Raw genomic sequence first — 19763 nt, 5'->3', positions numbered from 1 at the left:
CGCGCTCCCCTCCCTCCCCGCTCCCCTCGGTCCCTCCCTCCCGCCCGCCTCGTCCCTCCTCCCTCCTCCGCGTCCCTCCTCCCTCCTCCGCATCCCTCCCTCCCCGAGGCTGCACCCGGGCTGAGCGCCGCCTCCCCGCCCCTCCGCAGCTCCGGGTCTCACCCCTGGCAAGGGCGCTGCTCCGCCCCGACCCCGCCGCCGCCCTCCCTCCACGGAGGCCGCCCCACGAAATAAAGTTTACACAACCCCATACCCCAGTGCGTCCCCGCTGGGTCCCTGCGTTAACCCCTTTACCACCAGGCGGCTCCAGGGGCCAAGCGGAGGGGCCACCAGGTGCCAGGGCCAGGTGGGGGCTGCATTTTGGCCACAACAGCTGCCCTCCTCCCCGGCGAAAGACTCTCACTGCCCTGGGGTCGCACTTCCCCACCCCCAACTTCTGCCCCAGGCACCTTCCTCAGAACCAGCTTAGTGACGGGCCAGACACTTGTGGACGGGCACTTACAAGCCTCCTCAGGTGAGAAATTTAAGGATAAAGGAGACCTCTAGTGTGGGAATCGCAGTGGGAAGCGGGACACGAACAAAAGCCCGAAATGACACGGGTCACAGATGTCCAGCCAGAGACGCCGCTCGAGGGGTCACTTTGAACCGTGGTCCTTTGCACCTCACCAAAAAAGACTTCTGCTGCCAGGGGCAGAGGACACCACAGGCAACCACCCGCGTCCGTGCTGGGCGCAGAGGACGCCACGGGCAACCACCCGCGTCCGTGCTGGGCGCAGAGGACGCCACGGGCAACCACCCGCGTCCGTGCTGGGCGCAGAGGATGCCACGGGCAACCACCCGCGTCCGTGCTGGGCGCAGAGGACGCCACGGGCAACCACCCGCGTCCGTGCTGGGCGCAGAGGCCGCCACGGGCAACCACCTGCGTCTCTGCTGGGTGCCTTGAGAGAGAGAACTTGTTCTTCACCCTTAAGTTAGTGAACTTTCTAACTGCAGACTAGGACAGGAATAATGTCTCCAGGTAACAGTACAAGTTAGAGTATGGTATTCAGAGAAAAGAGAAAGGCTGAATCCCAAATGGTTAACTATGCAAAACCCAGGGGTATCTGGGACCTCAGACCTCTGCAGACCTCGGCACGCGCAGAAAGGAAACCAGTATTTGCACCGTGGCAACCACAAACCAGGTCTTTCAAATGCCCAACTGCATGTGAGCCTCACATTTTTGTGATGTTGGTGTTACTACCCTGTTTCAGAGAGGTGAGGACAGGGGATCAGGAGGTCCAGTTCTGGCCAGGGTTAGTGCTCACAAGCACTGTGCCTTACTCAAGTATGGATGATGCTTTGGAGTCAGGAAAAAGAGCTGGGTCAAGACATCTCTTGGTTGACCCCAAGGCAGGTGGGTCAGAGTCCAGAGACAAGCCCTCGACATCTGGCGTCAACGGTCAGGCAGATGTCAGGATTTCTCTCGGACACCTTGGTGTTTTTTGAGAAATGGGTGGCTTCCCTGCAGAGACAGCCGTAGTCAGAGCTGCCCTTCATGGAAGGTTGGCATGGACCAAGTATCATGGATGAAGTCACTTAATCCCTCCGAACTTTATGAAGTCAGTTCCAGCATCCCCACTTTACCTCTGAGGAAACGAAAGGCTCTGATAAGCTGAGCTACGTGTCCAAGGCCAGGACAAGCCGGAACACAAACGGACGTCTGGCTAACTCCAAAGCCCACACCCCTGTCACTCACTGTGATGCCCTAGTGTGGCAGGATCTGGCCCTGCACTGCCTTCTGCCCGGCTGGTGGAGGGGGGCCCTGGGGCGTCCTGTCTGGGGCTTGCTAGGCTAGAACCAGGCCTGGGTCTTCACTGTCCCTGCAGGGGCAGCCAGACCGGCTCTGCTTCTTCCTGGCTCACACGTCACACCCACTCCTGGACAGTGCACAAGGAGCCTCCTCACACCTGAGCTGCTAAGTGGGAGCTGAGCCACAAGCGCCTCGCCAGCACCTCCTGAGGGGGAGGTAGAGAGACGGACGGAGGTAGGAACACGCCTGTGTCCACTAACTGAGGCCTGAGTCAACCTTCCCCCCTCTCCTTTGCCTGTCCCTTCCAGGGCTCCAGGAGGACCCAGGCAGCCCCCTTACACAGCCACAAAACCATCTCCTCCAGGAAGGCTCTGCTCATACAGCCACAGAACCATCTCCTCCACCACAGAACCATCTCCTCCAGGCAGGCTCTGCTTACACGGCCACAGAACCATCTCCTCCACCACAAAACCATCTCCTGCAGGCAGGCTCTGCTCACTCCTCAGGCTTCACTGCTTGGTCCCACTCATGTCATTCTTTTTTTTTTTTTTTTTTTTGAGACGGAGTCTCGCTCCGTCACCCAGGCTGGAGTGCAGTGGTGCAATCTTGGCTCCAGCCTCCGCCTCCCCAGCTCAAGCAATTCTCCTGCCTCAGCCTCCCGAGTAGCTGGGACTACAGACGCACCCGCCACCACGCCCAGCTAATTTTTGTATTTTTAGTAGAGACGGGGTTTCACCGTGTTGGCCAGGATGGTCTCAATCTCGTGACCTCATGATCCGCCCAACTCAGCCTCCCAAAGTGCTGGGATTACAGGCGTGGGCCACTGCGCCCAGCCCCCGTCATGTCACACCAGAGGCAGTAACTGAGGGCCTGTCTGCGTGCCCGACCCTGGGGTGAGGGTTAAGACATCACAAAGACGAATCAAAAGCCAGTGCTTGACAAAGCTGCAGCCGAAAGACCAGAGATGATGTGGGAGAGCAGAGATGCGGGAGAGCAGAGATGTGCACCAGCAGGAGGCAGACAAGCATGTGTGCATTTGGCACAGGTCGCTGTGCACCTACCAGGCGCCACGCCCAGATGGACAAAACCCTCACAAAATCCCATATTACGGCCTCAGAACAGGACAGACAAAATGCCACGAATGTCGAGAGACACAATTTCCAGCTGGAGGGAACGGGGGAAGGATTCCTGGAGGAGAGGGGTCGGTGTGGGGCCCTCGGGGCTGTGGGGCCTCGGGGCTGTGGGGAAAGGCCATCCACCCTCGCTGGGACCCAGCTTTACTCGACCTCCCTTCAGCAAATGTGCAATGGCTGTTGTGTAACTGGTTGGTAAGGTGCCATTGTAACTGCTCGTCACGTTTGCGCTGCAGTGCTCCTGATGCCGTGACTTAACTTTGGAACCGGCCCCTCAGTGGCTCCGTGTGGTCCCCTTCCCTCGGGCTGGGTCCCACGCCACAGGGTGCAGACTGCGAGAATGCGTGCCCCTCCCTGCCGCCGGGTGTGTGGGAGAAGGGGGCAGCGTAAATCCCGTTCCCAAAGCCCGACACTCATCTGTCTTAGGAACCACAGGCTCAATACTTGTCTGAATAAAGCAAGCTCGGATTGGATGCACAATGGCCAGCTGGTCTCCATGGTGGCAGAAGTACCTTCGCAGATGGGTAGCCGAGCTGGGAGTCTTCCCCTGAGACGCTCGCCTTTCCCCTCCTCCCTGTGGACTGGCGGCTTCCTCTGGGGACGGCACAGATTTCCCTTCTCTCCCCCAAGCCCGACTCATCGTTTCCTGGAGTCAATGGTCTTGGGTGGAAGAAGATCCACACAAGACAAATGTCCCCAGCAAAAGCAGAAGTCTGAATTCTAGTCCCTGCAGCCCACCACAGACCCCTCCTCATCTCTGCTGGGCTGGGTTCAGGCTATCCCAGCTACCTGGGAAGTGGCCATACTCCTTCCTCCCGCACCCCTTCCATCCAGCCACACCTGCTCCCCCCACCCCTTCCATCCCCCACCCCTGCTCCCCCCACCCCTTCCATCCCCCACACCTGCTCCCTCCACCCCTTCCATCCCCCACACCTGCTCCCCCCACCCCTTCCATCCCCCACACCTGCTCCCTCCACCCCTTCCATCCCCCACACCTGCTCCCCCTTCCATCCCCACACCTGCTCCCCCACCCCTTCCATCCCCCACACCTGCTCCCCCACCTCTTCCATCCCCCACACCTGCTCCCCCACCCCTTCCATCCCCCACACCTGTTCCCTCCACCCCTTCCATCCCCCACACCTGCTCCCCCCACCCCTTCCATCCCCCACACCTTCTCCCCCACCTCTTCCATCCCCCACACCAGCTCCCCCACCCCCTCCATCCCCCACACCTGCTCCCCCCTTCCATCCCCCACACCTGCTCCCCCCACCCCTTCCATCCCCCACACCTGCTCCCCGACCCCTTCCAGCCCCCACACCTGGCAGAGCCCTCCTCAGATGAACTACAAGACTCCTCTGGTGGGATAAACAGAGCCTGGGTGGTAAAAGACCCCCACGAACAGATGTCACTGCTTTTGGAATTAAAAACATTCCTAGTGGACCATCCCATCCTCCCTCAGCCCCTCCCCAGACTCTCCGCCAGGGGAATGAGGGGGGCTGTCCCTGGGGAGATGTGGGTGGGACCTGGCGTTTTGCCTAGGGCAGGGGTCATGCTACCCAGCACAGCTGTGATTGAGGTAAAATCAGGTTAAGGTGATCAGCAGCAGCATCAACGAGGAAAAAAGGTCAACAAAGAAAAACACACATCCGGCACCATGTGGGTGGGAGGGGCAAGGACTGGGGACGGCTTCCAAGCAAATCCTCCAGCCTGTGAGCACCAGGAGGAAGGTTCTGCCTCAGAACCTAGAAATGCAGATGCCGCTTTTCTGGAGTGACCTCCTTCTTCCCACCAGAATGATGCTCATCTCCCCCAGCCCACACTAGAACCCCGATTCCCCATCCTCTCTGCTAGTGCAAATGACTCCAGAAGAGGGGGTTTCTGAGCAGCCAGCTAGACCAAGGCCACAGGCACCCCAGTGGGGATAGCCTGGGAACCAGCTGTGGTGGGGAGAGCCCTAAGAGGCCACCCAGGGAGTCCAGAGCCCAAGACGAGCCTGGCACCCAGCTGAGGATGGACACCGAGGGGGATGTGGCTCAGGTCTGCCAAGAACACTCCCTCTCTCAGCCCCAGGGGATCATGGCACTGGGTGGGCATCAAAGGAGCAGAGCTGGGAGGCAAGAAGGTGCTGGAGGAGAGTGGGGCGGGCCTGAGGCTTTGCGGGCTGCAGAGAGCCTGCCGGTGGGTCCTGCCCAAAGACAGGCACAGGCTCCAGGCTGAGAGACAAGCAGGCTGTGCATGGGAGCCCGGAGTGCCCAGCGCCATGCAGAGGGCATGCAGGATGGCACGTTCTGGGGACAGCTGTGGCAGAGTGGGGACGGGAGTGTCCCCCTAACTCGGTGGCTCTGTGGTCACTGCATTCTTCCTGTGTGTTCTGATCGTTTCCTGTACCGACCCTAACCAAAACCTACGGACTGGAAGGCCAAGTGCCTTCCCAGCATGAGACACTGAGACTCACTCTAGGTCTTTCTCCCCACCCATCGGATACCTCTGGGTATTTGCAATGTTCAGAGCCTGCATTCAGCCCAGGGACAGGAGTCACCCAGCAGCCAATGGCAGAGCAGAGCCTAGGAGCTACATTTCCTTCTATCCATCCATCCATCCTTCCATCCAGGTGGGGCTGGGAGAGGGGTCCCGGGTAGGCTCAAGGTTAAAGATAGGCACAGTGTAAGGAAGAAGGCAGTCAGGATGAAAGCGAGTTGCTCCACGGCCCAGACCTAGGCCTGCCCAAGGTAACCTGCTGTCCTCCCAACTCCCCAAAGGCCTGCGTCGGCTCACAGGGCAGTCCCGAGTACGTGCTGCTTCTCACACAGCTCCAGCCTCCCTCTGCCTGACCTCCAGCCTCCCTGTGGCCACGTCAGGCTGGTGTCACCAGGGTGCTGGCTGGTTCTAGATGCAGAGGAGAGACTGAAACAGCCCAAGAACTTGTCTGCTGCAGAAGTGTCCTGACAACCAGTTCCTGGCAACCGCTAGCGATTCTCACAGCTCATTTAGTCATGGAAAAGGGTGAAAAATGCATTTGAGCCTTTGGGAACATCTTGCTTATCTAGAACAAAACCCACCCGAGACCAAGTGGGCAGGGCGTGGCCCCTCAGTGTGCTGTCCCTGCCGCCGAAGGCACCCTGGGCTGCTTGCCTGCTCCTCCTCCCAGGAAGGACGGGGTGTGGCCGGGTCTCCCAGCACAGCCAGACATGGCAGCCTAAGGCAGGAGGGGCTGAGCCTCCCTGTTCTTTCTTCATCCTGTATTCCCGAACACCTCCCTTCCACCCAAGCTGCGAGCTCACGGTGGCCAGAAGCAGGCCCTGGGAGCCAGGGACCTGTGGACTCAACAGCCACATTTTTCTGTCTGGGTTCAGTTTCCACAGCTGTCAAGTCAGGAGCTTGGAACAGACAAACGGTCTCCGGTGATATTTCTTTTCTGCTGAGGATGCACCCCTGCCTTTATTTCCCAATGAAATTTTATGCCGAAGTCTCCCTGCCCACCTGGTTCGATAAAAGCAGAAGCAGAGAGAGCAGGGGCCCTGGCTGAAGAGGGGATGTAGGGCCCACCTGTTCACACCTGCTTTTCCACCACCCCTCGCATGCCTTGGGGCTCACGTCCCTCCTGGGAATTCCCAAGCCCCACAGGCAGAATCTGAGGCACACCCCGCCGCCCTGCCCTCCTTTCAGGCATCTACAGCTCAGACCTTAGGTTCTGTGTGTGGGCCGCCAGCAGCCTCCAGCAGCCACTACAGGCAGTTCTCCCAAGGGCCTCACTCTTCCTCGAGGTGGGGGATGTGTGGGGGTGAGAGAGATCAGGGCCTTTGTAAGGACGCCTCCGGGTCAGACGTTGAACCTGCAGCTCATGTCTTGTCTCCACTTCTCTCCCTGCTTTGGGAAACTTGGGGCTTTTGCTCTGTGGCTGTGGGTTCGCCTGGGCAGCCTCGCAAGGGAACAGCGCCTGTCTAGTCGGTCAGGGGGGCGTGTCTAGGTCATCCTGCATCTCCAGTCACGCTAGGGTCTTTCCTGAAGGCAGGGCAGCTCAGCCTTGCCTCCAAGGGCGTGAACACACTATGCCCAGCCCTCCCTGCCCCAGCCCAAGGCTGCAGGCTGCACTGGGGCTTAGACCCTCAGTCAGCACCACCACTGTCCACGGCAAGGCAGGGGCTGGCCATGAGGGGCTGCTGTGAGTCTGTGGTGGCCGCAGGCTTGAGAGAGGCCAGCAGAGCCGACCCTAAAGGTGACCCCCGCTCGGCATTCATCTGCAGCCTCAGCCCTAACTCTAGGAATTCTCTAGCAACCCTTCTGTGGTGTCCTTCTCTCGAAGCTTTCAGAAAACACGTAAAGTGGGACAACCCTGGGGCTGATTCTTTGGATTCCGATGGGGAAGCAGTAGCCTCCGCCTGCAGGGAGGAGCCGGGGAGCAATCTACGTCTGCGGCTTTTGCCTCGGCGCGTTTACTGAATGCCCACAGGCCCAAGACGACACTCTCTGAAGGGTCACCCGAGGTTGGCCGGCTGAGATCAAATGCAGGTCCTGTGCCTCTGAGTCTGGGAGCCTGGCAACCTACCCAGGTCCTGTGCCTCGGAGTCTGGGAGCCCGGCACCCACCCAGGTCCGGTGTCTCTGAGTCTGGGAGCCCGGCACCCACCCAGGTCCTGTGTCTCTGAGTCTGGGAGCCCGGCACCCACCCAGGTCCTGTACCTCTCAGTCTGAGAACCCAGTACCCACCCAGGTCCTGTGCCTCTCAGTCTGAGAACCCAGCACCCACCCAGGTCCTGTGCCTCTGAGTCTGGGAGCCCGGCAACCTACCCAGGTCCTGTGCCTCTCAGTCTGAGAACCCAACACCCACCCAGGTCCTGTGCCTCTGAGCCTGGGAGCCCGGTACCCACCCAGGTCCTGTACCTCTCAGTCTGAGAACCCAGCACCCACCCAGGTCCTGTGCGCCTCTCAGTCTGAGAACCCAGCACCCACCCAGGTCCTGTGTCTCCGAGTCTGGGAGCCTGGCACCCAGAGCTGAGAACACCTTTGTTTTGGTTTGTCAAGAGGCTGGATGTTCTCAGGGCCTGACTGCATTGGCTCCTGAGGTCCTGTCTGGACCGGCTTCTCTGCGTGGTGCCCGCCCCTCAGAGGTGGGTCAGGGGGAGCGGGCGCCCAGCCTGCCTGACGAGGTGGCACTTCCCAGGGGTGAAGGGGAGCGGGGGGAGCCGACTGACGCCTCCATCTGTTTCTCATTGGATGCTTCCTGCCCAGAATCCACTGGGCAGAATCCAGGCTCCCAAAATCAGGAACACCTGGGCGATGGAGGCGGCCGAGCAGGGCTGACGAGAGAGGTTTGTGCCCCATGTTTGGAAAAGCTTTCGATGGCAGGGCAGGCATTCTTGAGGGACCCCGCCCCTGACTTCCGCCACCCAGGACAGGCTCTGCCGCCCACTCTCCAAGGAGAACCAGGCGTCCAGACCTGCCTTGAAGAGGGACAGCAGGTGGGAGTCTGGGCTGGAGAACAAATGTGCGTGAAACAGCTGGGGTGGGCGGGGCCAGAGCAGGACAATGGCTGCAGTCAGGGACCCCTGGGAGGAAGTGGAGAGTGAGGAGAAAGGAGAACCAGGCCTGGGGCTCAGCCTCCTGGGTCCCCATGTGCCTGGGGAACTGGCATAGGGGTGGGGGTGGCGGCAGAGGGAGGAGCCCCACGCGGGCCAGCTGTGAGGGCAGCAGGGAGGCAGAACTCCTACGCCAAGAGCTGACGCGCAGCCTGAAATCCGCTCCTGGCCTTGGTGGGCGCCGATGCGAGACTGACCTTCCAGGGAGAGGCCACTCCAGTGTCCCAGGACAGGGAGCTACGGGGGCTGTGAGGGCCAGGACAGGGGTTGGGGACAGGCGAGGTGGAACCAAAGGGAAAGGCCTGTCTTCCTTCCCAGTTGAACCAAGGCCTCCCTCAGGGCCAGGGGCCCAGCTGTGGTCAGTGTGGTCCATGCATGACGCCTGGAAGGATGAACGGGGGAAGGCACTGAGGACCCCCATTGACAGACGTGGATCATCTGCCTGGGAGGGGTCCCAGGACCACCCGTGAAGAATGAGGGGACCGGAGTGGGAAGGGGCTCTGGGCTAAGATTCCAGGGTCCCCAGGATGCACAGGACCCCCAGGCAGAGTTGAATGGGGACAATACACCCCCTGGGGGCCAGAGGGAGGGAAGTGGGGCAGGGGAGCCCTTGACTCCTGCCCCGGTGGGCTCCGGCCCCACGTTTGCTACAAGCTTCCTCGTGCTCTGCAGAGTAATTGAAACCAGAAGCTGCTCCCTAGCCGCTGACAAAGGCCCCTTGTTCCCGACCACACCAGGCCAAGCTCAGAGCTGCCGCGCTGGGTCATGGTAGGGAAACCTCAGGCCAGCAGGCGGTGAGGGCCCCAACCTTGACTTCCCCGCCCCTACTCTGAGGTTGATTCAGCAAAGCCCAGTCTGACCCCATCAGCTTAAGAAATAATGCTGCCTCGGCCAGCCAAAGGGCCCGACCCAGGGGACCACTTGTAGGTGACAGCCTTTAGGAGCGGGCTGCTGGACAAGTGACACCCAGAACCACTGGAGGGGGGTGGGGGACAGGGTGCCCAAACCAACCAGTACTGACTCCATGCCAGGCCCTGGGTCCAGGGTTTCATGGACCCTCATACTCAGTCCTCGTTACAGCCCATCTGACAGGTCAGGAAGCTGAGGCTCAGAGAGGCAAAGATACTCACTCTGTTCTCCCAACTGACAACGGAGAAAGCTAGACTCAGCCCCCCAAGATCCGTCTGGCCTCAAAACCCCAGCAACACTGGCTGAATGATCCAAGTTCTCGTTTTCCTTTTTTTGAGACAGAGCCTCGCTCTGTAGCCCAACCTGCAGTGTAATGGCACAATCTCGGCTCACCGCAACCCCCACCTCCTGGGTCCTGGTTCAAACAATTCTCCTGCCTCAGCCTCCCAAGTAGCTGGGATTACAGGAGCCCGCCATCATGCCCGGCTAATTTTTTTTAATTTTTAGTAGAGACGGGGTTTCACCTGTTAGCCAGGCTGGTCTCGATCTCCTGACCTCATGATCCGCCCACCTCAGCCTCCCAAAGTGCTGGGATTACAGGCGTGAGCCACTGTGCCTGGCCTAAGTTCTCTTGTTTTCTTTACCAGATGGTGAAGTCCTGGTCATTCTTTGTACCCACAGCCCATGGCCTGCCATTCAGAAGATGTATCATAAACAGAAACAAGTGAGTAAATTCGTGAAAAGTGTGGACATGCATGTCACAGCACTGACTGGCTCTTCCAGATACGTGAGATCCTTTAAGCTAGTGCTGAAGGTGGAGTAGGAATAGTTATCCCCACTGAATCAATAAAGAAACTTGGCTGGGCGCGGTGGCTCACACCTGTAATCCCAGCACTTTGGGAGGTTAAGGCGGGCGGATCATGAGGTCAGGAGATCAAGACCATCCTGGCCAACACAGTGAAACCCTGTCTCTACTAAAAATACAAAAATCAGCCAGGTGTGGTGGCGGGCACCTGTAATCTCAGCTATTCGGGAGGCTGAGGCAGGAGAATTGCTTGAACCCGGGAGGCGAAGGTTGCAGTGAGCCAAGATTACGCCTCTGCACTCCAGCCTGGGCTACAAAGCGAGACTCCGTCTCAAAAAAAAAAAAAAAAGAATAGAAAGAAAGAGGGTGTAGACTCCATCGGATTTGCCAATCTGGGCTTTGTGAGCCATTCCCAGTCCCGAGGCAGGGGACTGGCCTTCATGACCTCCTCAGAGTGTCAGTTCTAACATCTCTGATCTCTCTCAAGCTTCCAGGTGGCAGGCCAAGAATGTCAAAGAAACTACCTCTTCCTGCCACTCCTCCCGTCAGACACAGGCTCCAAGCTTTGGAAGGGAAAGGGAGGAAGGGGAGGGACCCCATCAGGCCCAAACTCTGCCATCGGGGGTGAGGGTGAGTCTAGCCCCCGAACTCTGCTGTCGGGGGTGACGGTGAGCCACTGCCCCCAAACTCTGCTGTCGGGGGTGACGGTGAGCCAGGGCCCCAGCATGGAGACGTTGGAGCTTCCTTCTTGGCCTAGAACCTGCCCCTCCCACCACAGGGTCTTCAGCGCTGCTGTGCCCAGGGAGGGCGGCCCTGGCAGGCACGTAGGGAGGTGCAGCTGCCTCCCAGGCACAGGGAGCAGAGGTGGAGTGTGGGGTGAGGGCTGTCTGCAGCCTGCGGCGAGCGAGCGAGGGAAGGACGAAGCAGGGCGGGGGAGCAGGCAGGGGGTGCAGAGGGCCCCTCGGGTTTAAGTAGCTCCTTGGTCTCAGACCCTTCTCCAGTCTGGGGACTGTGGCAGAACCTTAGCTGTGGGGCCCCAAGGGAAAGCTCTTTCCTCAGAGCCAGCCAGCCAAGAAGGGCCGGACCCTGGGAATATGCTCATCAGCTTGCGGGTAGGTCGCTCCAACGGCAAGGCTGGAAAGAGAGCAGGATAAACAGACTGGAGTCCCCTGGGACCAGGAACCAGGGTAGACTACATGGGGGGCAGGGGCAAGAGCTGGGCGGTGGGGGGCTCCCAGCTAAGCGGACTGGGATGGTGTCCCTGAGTCTGGGGCCCTTGTTCACCCACTAACAAGCTCTGTGACTGCGGCTGTCTCGCTCACCCTTGCTGGTGTCCATTTCCTTCTCTCCGAAAAGCAGGATTGGATTAAATGCCCTCTAAGATTTCCTCCAAGCCAGGCGCAGTGGTTCACGCCTGTAGTCTCAGCACTTTGGGAGGCCGAGGCGGGCAGATCGCCTTAGCTCAGGAGATCGAGACCAGCCTGGTCAACATGGTGAAACCCCGTCTCTACTAATAATATAAAAATTAGCCAGGTATGGTAGTGGACACCTGTAATCCCAGCTACTTGGGACGCTGGAGCGGGAGAATCGCTTGAACCTGGGAGGCAGAGGTTGCAGTGAGCCGAGATCGCCCCATTGCACTCCAGCCTGGGCAAGAGAGAGAGACCCCATCTCAAAGAAAAAAGAAAAGACTTCTTCCAGCCAAAACCCCATGAATCCTTTCCTTTTATTCATTCCTTCTATTTGCGTTGCTCACAGCTCCCCCGCCACCCCTGCTGAGGCTCCTGAATTTCCTGGGACCCTCCCTTCACATTCCTTCCTCCCTGGAATGCCCACCCTACTCCTTTCTGCACATGCAGAGCCTGCCCACCTTGCTAGAATAACACAGAGCCTTAGCATAGCAACTGCGCTGGCCGTTTTATACAATGATTTCTATAAACAATATAAAGTACTTTTAACAAAGTATCCAAAAAGGTGCTTAGGAAGACTCCATACAGCCCTAGAAAAAAAGGTTTATAATAATCCACGAAAATATACAAACAGACAAACCAGGCCCTGATTAAATCTCTATAAAAATGTGTATACCTCAAGAAGGGAAAAGGCACAGAAGAAATGGCTGCTTCGGAGAAGTGGGAGTAGGGATGGTTTCTGATTATGTTTCAAGTCTCTCTGCTTCTACTGCAATTTTCTTTCTCATACAAACATTGCTTCCGGAATCAAAAAACCCAGGGCTTTCAAATCACTCCCGTTCCACCTCCTCCTTGAAGCCTCCCTAATTCCAGCCCAGCGTGACCCTTCTGCCTTCGAATTCCTGCAGGACAATCTTCCATCTTCTTACAGCAGGAGGCAGCGGGGCATCTAGAAACGGGCTCTGCAGCCAGCTGCCCGCCCTGGCTAACCCCTGGGCACATGGCCTTGGCCGGGCTCCTCAGCCCCAGCTTCCTCGTCTTTCCAGCTGTGATGACATTCCTCTCCCACAGGGTCCTGGGAAGATCCCCTGAGACAGCAGATGGAAGCATTTAGCACAGTGCTGGGCTCGTCCTGGGCTCGCTGATGTGTGCACGGCTATTGTGACTGGCATCTTGCGTTCTTCTCACTGGAGAACATGGATCAACAGACTTGTCTTTCCAATCTGACAGTGGGTCCCTTGAGGCCAGGACCCTGCACCTGTGGAGCTGGGACCTCACAGATCACACTAAGTGCCTCTCCTCCTCTTTTCTTTTCTTTTCTTTCTCAGACAGAATCTCACTCTGTCTCACCCAGGCTGGAGGGCAATGGAGCAGTCTCGGCTCACTGCAACCTCCACCTCCCAGGTTCAAGTGATTCTCCTGCCTCAGCCTCCCAAGTAGCTGGGACTACAGGTGCCCACCACCACGCCTGGCTAATTTTTGTATTTTTAGTAGAGAGGGGGGTTTCGCCATGTTGGCCAGGGTGGTTTCGAACTCCTGACCTCAGGTGATCCCCCAGCCCTGGCCTCCTGAAGTGCTGGGATCACAGGCATGCACCACCACACCCGGCTAATTTTTGTATTTCTAGTAGAGACGGGGTTTCGCCATGTTGGCCAGGTGGATCTCAAACTTCTGACCTCGTAATTCGCCCACCTTGTCCTCCCAAAGTGCTGGGATTATAGGTGTGAGCCACACACCCAGCTAATTTTTGTATTTTTAGTAGAAACAGGGTTTCGCTATGTTGACGGGGGCGGGGGGGTCGTCAAACACCCAACCTTGTAATCCGCCCACCTCGGCCTCCCAAAGTGCTGGGATTATGGACACGTGCCACCATGCCCAGCTGATTTTTGTATTTTTAGTAGGAACGGAGTTTTGCCATGTTGGCCAGGCTGGTCTCGAACTCCCGACCTCGTGATCTGCCCGCCTCGGCCTCCTGCTCTTTCCCACGTGTGCTCCTCTCCTTCCTCCCAGGGGCACCAGGCACCCGTGTCCCCTGCCCCGGGGACTCCAAGACAAAGGAGACTTCCTTATGCCATAAAGCAGCATCTCTGCTGCCTCTCCAGGCCACCAGCCACGCCACGGCCCTCTGCCGGGCTGGGGGACTTGTCGACAAAGGCCTGAGACGTGGGGCCACTGCACAGAGGAGGAAGCATGGCCTTCCCCACATACCGTACGCAGAGGTGGCTTGACCAAGGTACTTAACCTCAGCACCCCAGTGTCCTCATCTGTAAAATGGGGCGCAGGGACTGTCCTTCTCCCTGGAGGACTACGACAAGGATCACACGAGGAAACGACGCTCGGGAAGCGGCCTCCAGGAGCACGAGTGCTGGACACACACCGGTGACGCATGCTGCCATCTGTCTGTCACTAAATGCTCCCCCAACCCCAGCCCGCTGCTCAGACTCCTGCCCCACTGCCCCATCAGGCGACCCAGAGTGGGGGCCTCATCACAGCAGCAAACGCCTATGCTTAGGCCGTAGGGCCCTTGCTTTCTCTGGATGGGCTGGTGGGAGGGGGCCTAGAGAGAAATGGGGGCCCCAGAGGCAGCCCTCCTCCTCCTGCCTTTCCTTGAGGCCCTCTGAATATCCCCAAGGGCTGGACCCTATCTCAAAGCCACCTCCGACTATGTCCTCAGCGCCTGCTGGGGGGCAGCAAAACGGCATTCCAAGGGCCAGTGCCAGTTCCCTTCCTTAGATGCGTGGCTGGAGGGGAGGCAGGGACAAGCTGTGGGGACAGACTGTTCCATGACTCCGTGGGGCCCAGGTTCATGGGAACAGCTCTGTTTCGACTCTTCACCCAGCCTGGCCATCTGCGGTGGCTCCGAGGGCAGTCACAGGCGACACTTTCTGAGCCACGCCCCTGAGGGATGCCTCCCCCACCAAAGGAAGCTGGTGAGATGGTTCTGCGGCAGAGGGCCAGGGCCGGGCCTTGGCACACTGAGTGCTGGGGGACTTCAAAGGCCTCCAGGGGACTCTGGCTCTGAACTGCCCGCTCACAGACCCAGGTCAGCTGGCAGCAGGAAGGCTTGTGTTTCTTTTAATATCAACTCCCAGGCATTTAACATTCCTCGAAGCTTAAACACAGAAACATTTCCCTTACCAGACTCTGCCTTCTGCTTTGCCAAACATAACCTGGCTTCCTCCCTCCCCCACAGCCTCCATCTGCTCCTGTCTCCAAGAGGCTTGCGGGGATTGACGGTGAGTTTCCCCCGGGGCTTGTGCAGTTGAGTGAGAAGGAGGGAGGCGATGCGGCTGAAGTCCAGGTGGGGGAATGTGTCCTCGGGCCCTGGAGGCTGAGTTCTCGAGGGGCTGGGGCCCACCGTGCCCACAGAGCTGGCTGCCTGGCACACCCCCGTAACTCTTCTATTCCACAGCCACCAGTGGCAAGGGAGTGTGGCGTGGCGGCCACTCTTGTCTCTTGCCTGGGCGTCTCCCAGGGCTGGACGAGCCAGCCCAGAACCCTTCCGTGCCTGTCCCAGGGACCGGGAGATGGGGCTCTCACCCCTTATCCCTGCAGAGAGCAGGTCCCAGGGACTGAATCTCTAGAGCCCATTTCCTAAATCACAAAGGACTGGCTGGTAGTTGCCTGGCAGCCCTGTCTCCCTAGCGACGAGTACTGAGAAGCAGGGTGCCGGCCCCACAGCATCAGAAAGAGACGTGTTTAGGAACATGGGGCGTATGCAGCAAAGGCCAGGCCCCTCCATGTGGGGCCCCTGGTTCAAACACTGGAGCCTGAGACGGGGCGGGGAATGGGAGACCCACACGGCTCCCCGGGGGCAATGCTACCAAGGACCTGCAGGTAAGAGCCAGACACCCAACTCGGTGGCCCTGACAATGCATCAGAGAACAAACGCTTCCTGCTAAAAAGCATCGTTCAGCCCCCTGTTGTAGACGGAGCCATCACGGCCTGCGCCTGGATCACGTCTGGGGCTACTGTTAAGAAGCCCAGCACGCCCAACGCCCGAGGCTCAACCCCAGTACGTGTCAGTTACCATCTCCCTTCATTTCATGGTCACAGGATCTACCCCCAAACCAGACCACTTGCGGCACAGCGCGAGGCCACCCGAGGGGCCAGACGGGAGTGTGAAGCCACCACGCCACGCCTTTCCCGCTCCCAAGCCTAGTTCTCTTTTTTTTTTTTTTTTTTGAGATGGAGTCTTGTTCATCACCCAGGCTGGAGTGCAGTGGCGTGATCTCGGCTCACTGCAAGCTCCGCCTCCCGGGTTCACGCCATTCTCCTGTCTCAGCCTCCCGAGTAGCTGGGACTACAGGTGCCTGCCGACGCGCCCGGCTAATTTTTTGTATTTTTAGCAGAGACGGGGTTTCACCATCTTAGCCAGGATGGTCTCAATCTCCTGACCTTGTGATCCACCCGCCTCGGCCTCCCAAAGTGCTGGGATTACAGGCGTGAGCCATCGCGCCCGGCCCAAGCCTAGTTCTCTTAATAGCCTGGTGAATAGCAGCCATCTTCAAAACTGGCAGAATGTTTCAGAGACACAGGCAGCACACACAAAGGCCCTTTTCCTACCTATGTTTGTAGGGAGCCAAAAGCACAGTTGAGGTATAAATGCTCTTTTTTTTTGGAGACAGGGTCTCACTCTATCACCTAGGCGCAATCTCGGCTCACTGCGACCTCCACCTCCCAGGTTCAAGCGATTCTCCTGCCTCAGCCTCCTGAGTAGCTGTGACTACAGGCGTGTGCCACCATACCCGGCTAATTTTTGTGTTTTTAGTAGAGATGGGGTTTCACCATGTTGGTCAGGCTGGTCTTGAACTCCCGACCTCGTGATCCACCTGCCTTGGCCTCCCCCAAAGTGCTGGGATTATAGGCATGAGCCACTGCGCCCAGCGGCATAAATGCCCTTAACCTGAGGTGCAGCCTCTACTAACACCCAAGTCCCCACCGGAAGCCTCAGGCTCCCAACACAGCTGAGTACGGTCCAGCCACCCCAGCAACAAGTCAGAGACTACCCCCGGCTCCTGAGCCAAGCACATGGCCCGTAAGTCCTTCAGACAGAACAGCAAATGCCTGGTCTGTGTGCCTCCCTCCGGCCCCCATCAACGGCACACACTGCTCCTCCCACGCAGCATTCCTCCCCTCCTTCACCGACGCAGCCTCAGAATCCTTCTCACTACAGCGTTCCGCAAAAAAGCCACCCACAGACTAAAGCTGGGGTGTGAAAACAAAGCTGGTTGCTTCCACCTCGCAGAAGCGTGGATGGCCCACCTGAGGCTCCAGGCACACACTTGGGCTTCTGAGGCCACAACAAGCGGCCACCTCTAGCAGGGGAGAACCACCTCCTGGGGAACTTTCCTCCAACCAGCCTGGAACCAAAATCACCAAAGAGCAGGCTCCTTGACCAGGACTCCTTTTCAACTGGGACCACCTCCCGGAGGCTCCCCAGCCTAGCCTTGGCGCCCTGGCCTCACCTGGATCTGCCCTTTGCCCATGATCTTGTCCACGATCTCGTTGTTGTCCTTGTTGACCTTGGTCTTGTCATAGCACTTCTCATAGCACAGGATCCTCAGGGACTGGGAACCCTCCAGCTCGATCTCAAACTCCTGGGGAAAGATGGGACAGAGGGCCCTGAACCTCCGAAGCTGCGAGGCCTGGCTTTCCGGCAGGTGCGGGCCCCTCAGCTCTGCAAGGAGGACTGAGTGAGCATGGCCCACAAGGAACACGTCAGATTTTCTGGAACTCCCAGAGGCCTCCCATCACCGATGGAGTCTGGGGCCTGAGCTGACAGCGCAGGGTCTGACACCCAGACACACACCATGATCAGAAACCAGAGGAGCAGGGGGCAGAAAGGCGGGTGCAGGCAGAGCTGTTCCAACTAACAGGCCTGGCTGTCCCCAGCAGAGAGGCCATGGGCATGGGGCAGTGGGGGCACACTCGGGGCGGTGGGGGCACACTCAGTGGCAAACTCAAGGGTCCCTGCAGAGACACCAGCCCCTGCCACTCACCTCATCCCACTTGGGCTCCGCTGTGTCCCGGAACACCCTGGTTTTGGCTTTGCTGACAAAATAGCCGAAGGAATCCACCTCCAGGGTACAGTACAGGTCTGTGGGGGAAGGACAGACGGAGATACTGTATGAGTGGGGCCAGGGTGGGGCCGGTGGGGCAACGCTCAGGATGGAGGGGGACATCGCATCTGTCCTTTCCAACATCCTTGAGGACGGCACCTTGGCTCTCGCCTCCCTGAAGCTGTGGACCATCTGGCTCCTCCTGTTCCCCTGCCCCTTTCTTAGGGGCTCTGCCCTCCCCACCTCAGCCCACTCCACACTCTGCCCTCCCCACCTTGGCCCAGCCCAGGCTCTGCCCTCCCCACCTCGGCCCAACCCACGCTCTGGCCTCCTCCTCCCTCTAAAGGGCCCTCAACTGTGCTGTGTCTGCATCTTCCTCACCATGGAGACGTTACCACAAACTCTTCACTAAGCACCCTGGTGCCACCTCTCCCCATAACACTGGTGCCCAGGTCTCAACAGCGGCATTTTTGCAGTGGGAGGTGCTGGAGGCGTTTAGCACCTTGCCTCCAGGTCCTGAATGCTCGGAGCAGCCCCCTCCCCAAGCCCAGAGTGCTATGGCTTCCTCTGCTGCACTTAACATAAACCAAAGGGATCTGCTCTACCCATGCGTCCCTAGTCTCTCTCCCCCCACGACACAAACACCACACTGGAGAAGCCTGAGTTTTCTTGCCCGCCGGTGCACCTGCAGTACCAAGAACGGGCCTGGGAACCCAGCCGGCACACGGCAAATGAGGCTCCTACCGCCACCAAGTGCTCCAGGTAACAAGGCAGTGGAAGGCTGGGGCGGGAGGGCAGGGCTAGGGGCGTTCCCCGGCATTTCCATCTTGAACCCTGGCCTTCAGGCTGAAAATCTATCCTGGGACACAACGGCTGAGGCCACAGCACCGGCCCAGACCCCAGGCCCTCTGCAAACCCACAGCCCCACTGGGCTCAGACCCCGGCAGTCCTCCCACCTTCAGGGAGATGCCGAGGTTGTTCCCAGGGTACCGGAGGCCGTGCATGGGGTGCCTTTGGGGCACCATGGCCAACTCTCTGCAGCGTGAATCAAGGCAGAGGTCAGAGTGCGGGCAGACGGTGCAGGTAGCTTACTCCGCTTGGCTCCCGGAGCTGCCCAGCTGGGCCATTCTCCATCAGAACAGGTTCCCTGGCCAGGCACGGTAGCTCACGCCTATAAATCTCAGCATTTTGGGAGGCCGAGGTGGGCACATCACCAGAGGACAGGAGTTTCAGACCAGCCTGGCAACAGTGAAACCCCGTCTCTACTAAAAATACAAAAATTAGCCAGGCGTGGTGGCGTGTGCCTGTAATCCCAGCTACTCGGGAGGCTGAGGCAGGAGAATCTCTTGAACCTGCGAGGTAGAGGTTGCAGTGAGCCAAAACCGCGCCACTGCAGCCTGGAAGACACAGCGAGACTGTCTCAAAAACAAGAATGGCTTTCCCGCAGAAAGGAGAGTACAGCTGCCCCAGGAAGCCTCCAGCTGGAGCAACAGAAAGGAGACCCAGGTGGGCATCGGAACACACAGAACGTGGTGTGGCGGATTCGCAGGCGAACAACACAGAGGCGCTGAGCACCCCGGCCTGGGCCAGACCAGGGAGTGGGTCTGTGTGTCTGAGACGGTCCGTGAAGTGCTGTTATCATGGACTGATGTCAGCATAAGCAAACCCTCCTTGAGGGGCTGGGGGACGGCTCACAGGGTCAGAGTGAGGGTTTAAAAGGGGCTGGGGACAGCTCACAGGGTCAGAGCGGAGGTTTGAAAGGGGCTGGGGGCCGGGCGCGGTGGCTCAAGCCTGTAATCCCAGCACTTTGGGAGGCCGAGGCAGGCGGATCACAAGGTCAGGAGATCGAGACCATCCTGGCTAACACGGTGAAACCCCGTCTCTACTAAAAAATACAAAAAACTAGCCGGGCGAGGTGACGGGCACCTGTAGTCCCAGCTACTCGGGAGGCTGAGGCAGGAGAATAGCGTGAACCCGGGAGGCGGAGCTTGCAGTGAGCTGAGATCCGGCCACTGCACTCCAGCCTGGGCGACAGAGCAAGACTCCGTCTCAAAAAAAAAAAAAAAAAAAGAAAGGGGCTG

General features: G+C 58.8%; 1 protein-coding gene across 7 annotated transcripts in view; it reads right to left on the bottom strand.

The window, feature by feature from the left end:
- ABR (ABR activator of RhoGEF and GTPase) overlaps positions 1-19763 on the bottom strand; it is a 232595-nt gene that overhangs the window by 26784 nt on the left and 186048 nt on the right. For all 7 annotated transcript variants that reach the window (XM_030924178.1, XM_030924177.1, XM_010373487.2 and 4 more), the window contains 2 exons: positions 17623-17720; positions 17089-17220 (listed from right to left, as the gene is read on the bottom strand). In XM_030924178.1, the coding sequence (XP_030780038.1) occupies positions 17089-17220; positions 17623-17720 (230 nt within the window). The remainder of the gene's footprint in view (positions 1-17088; positions 17221-17622; positions 17721-19763) is intronic.

Source organism: Rhinopithecus roxellana, chromosome 19 (genome assembly GCF_007565055.1).
Source record: "Rhinopithecus roxellana isolate Shanxi Qingling chromosome 19, ASM756505v1, whole genome shotgun sequence".
NCBI classification, from domain to species: domain Eukaryota; kingdom Metazoa; phylum Chordata; class Mammalia; order Primates; family Cercopithecidae; genus Rhinopithecus; species Rhinopithecus roxellana.
Note: the sequence above shows the minus strand (reverse complement) of the source record. Positions and strands in the feature narration are given on the sequence as shown.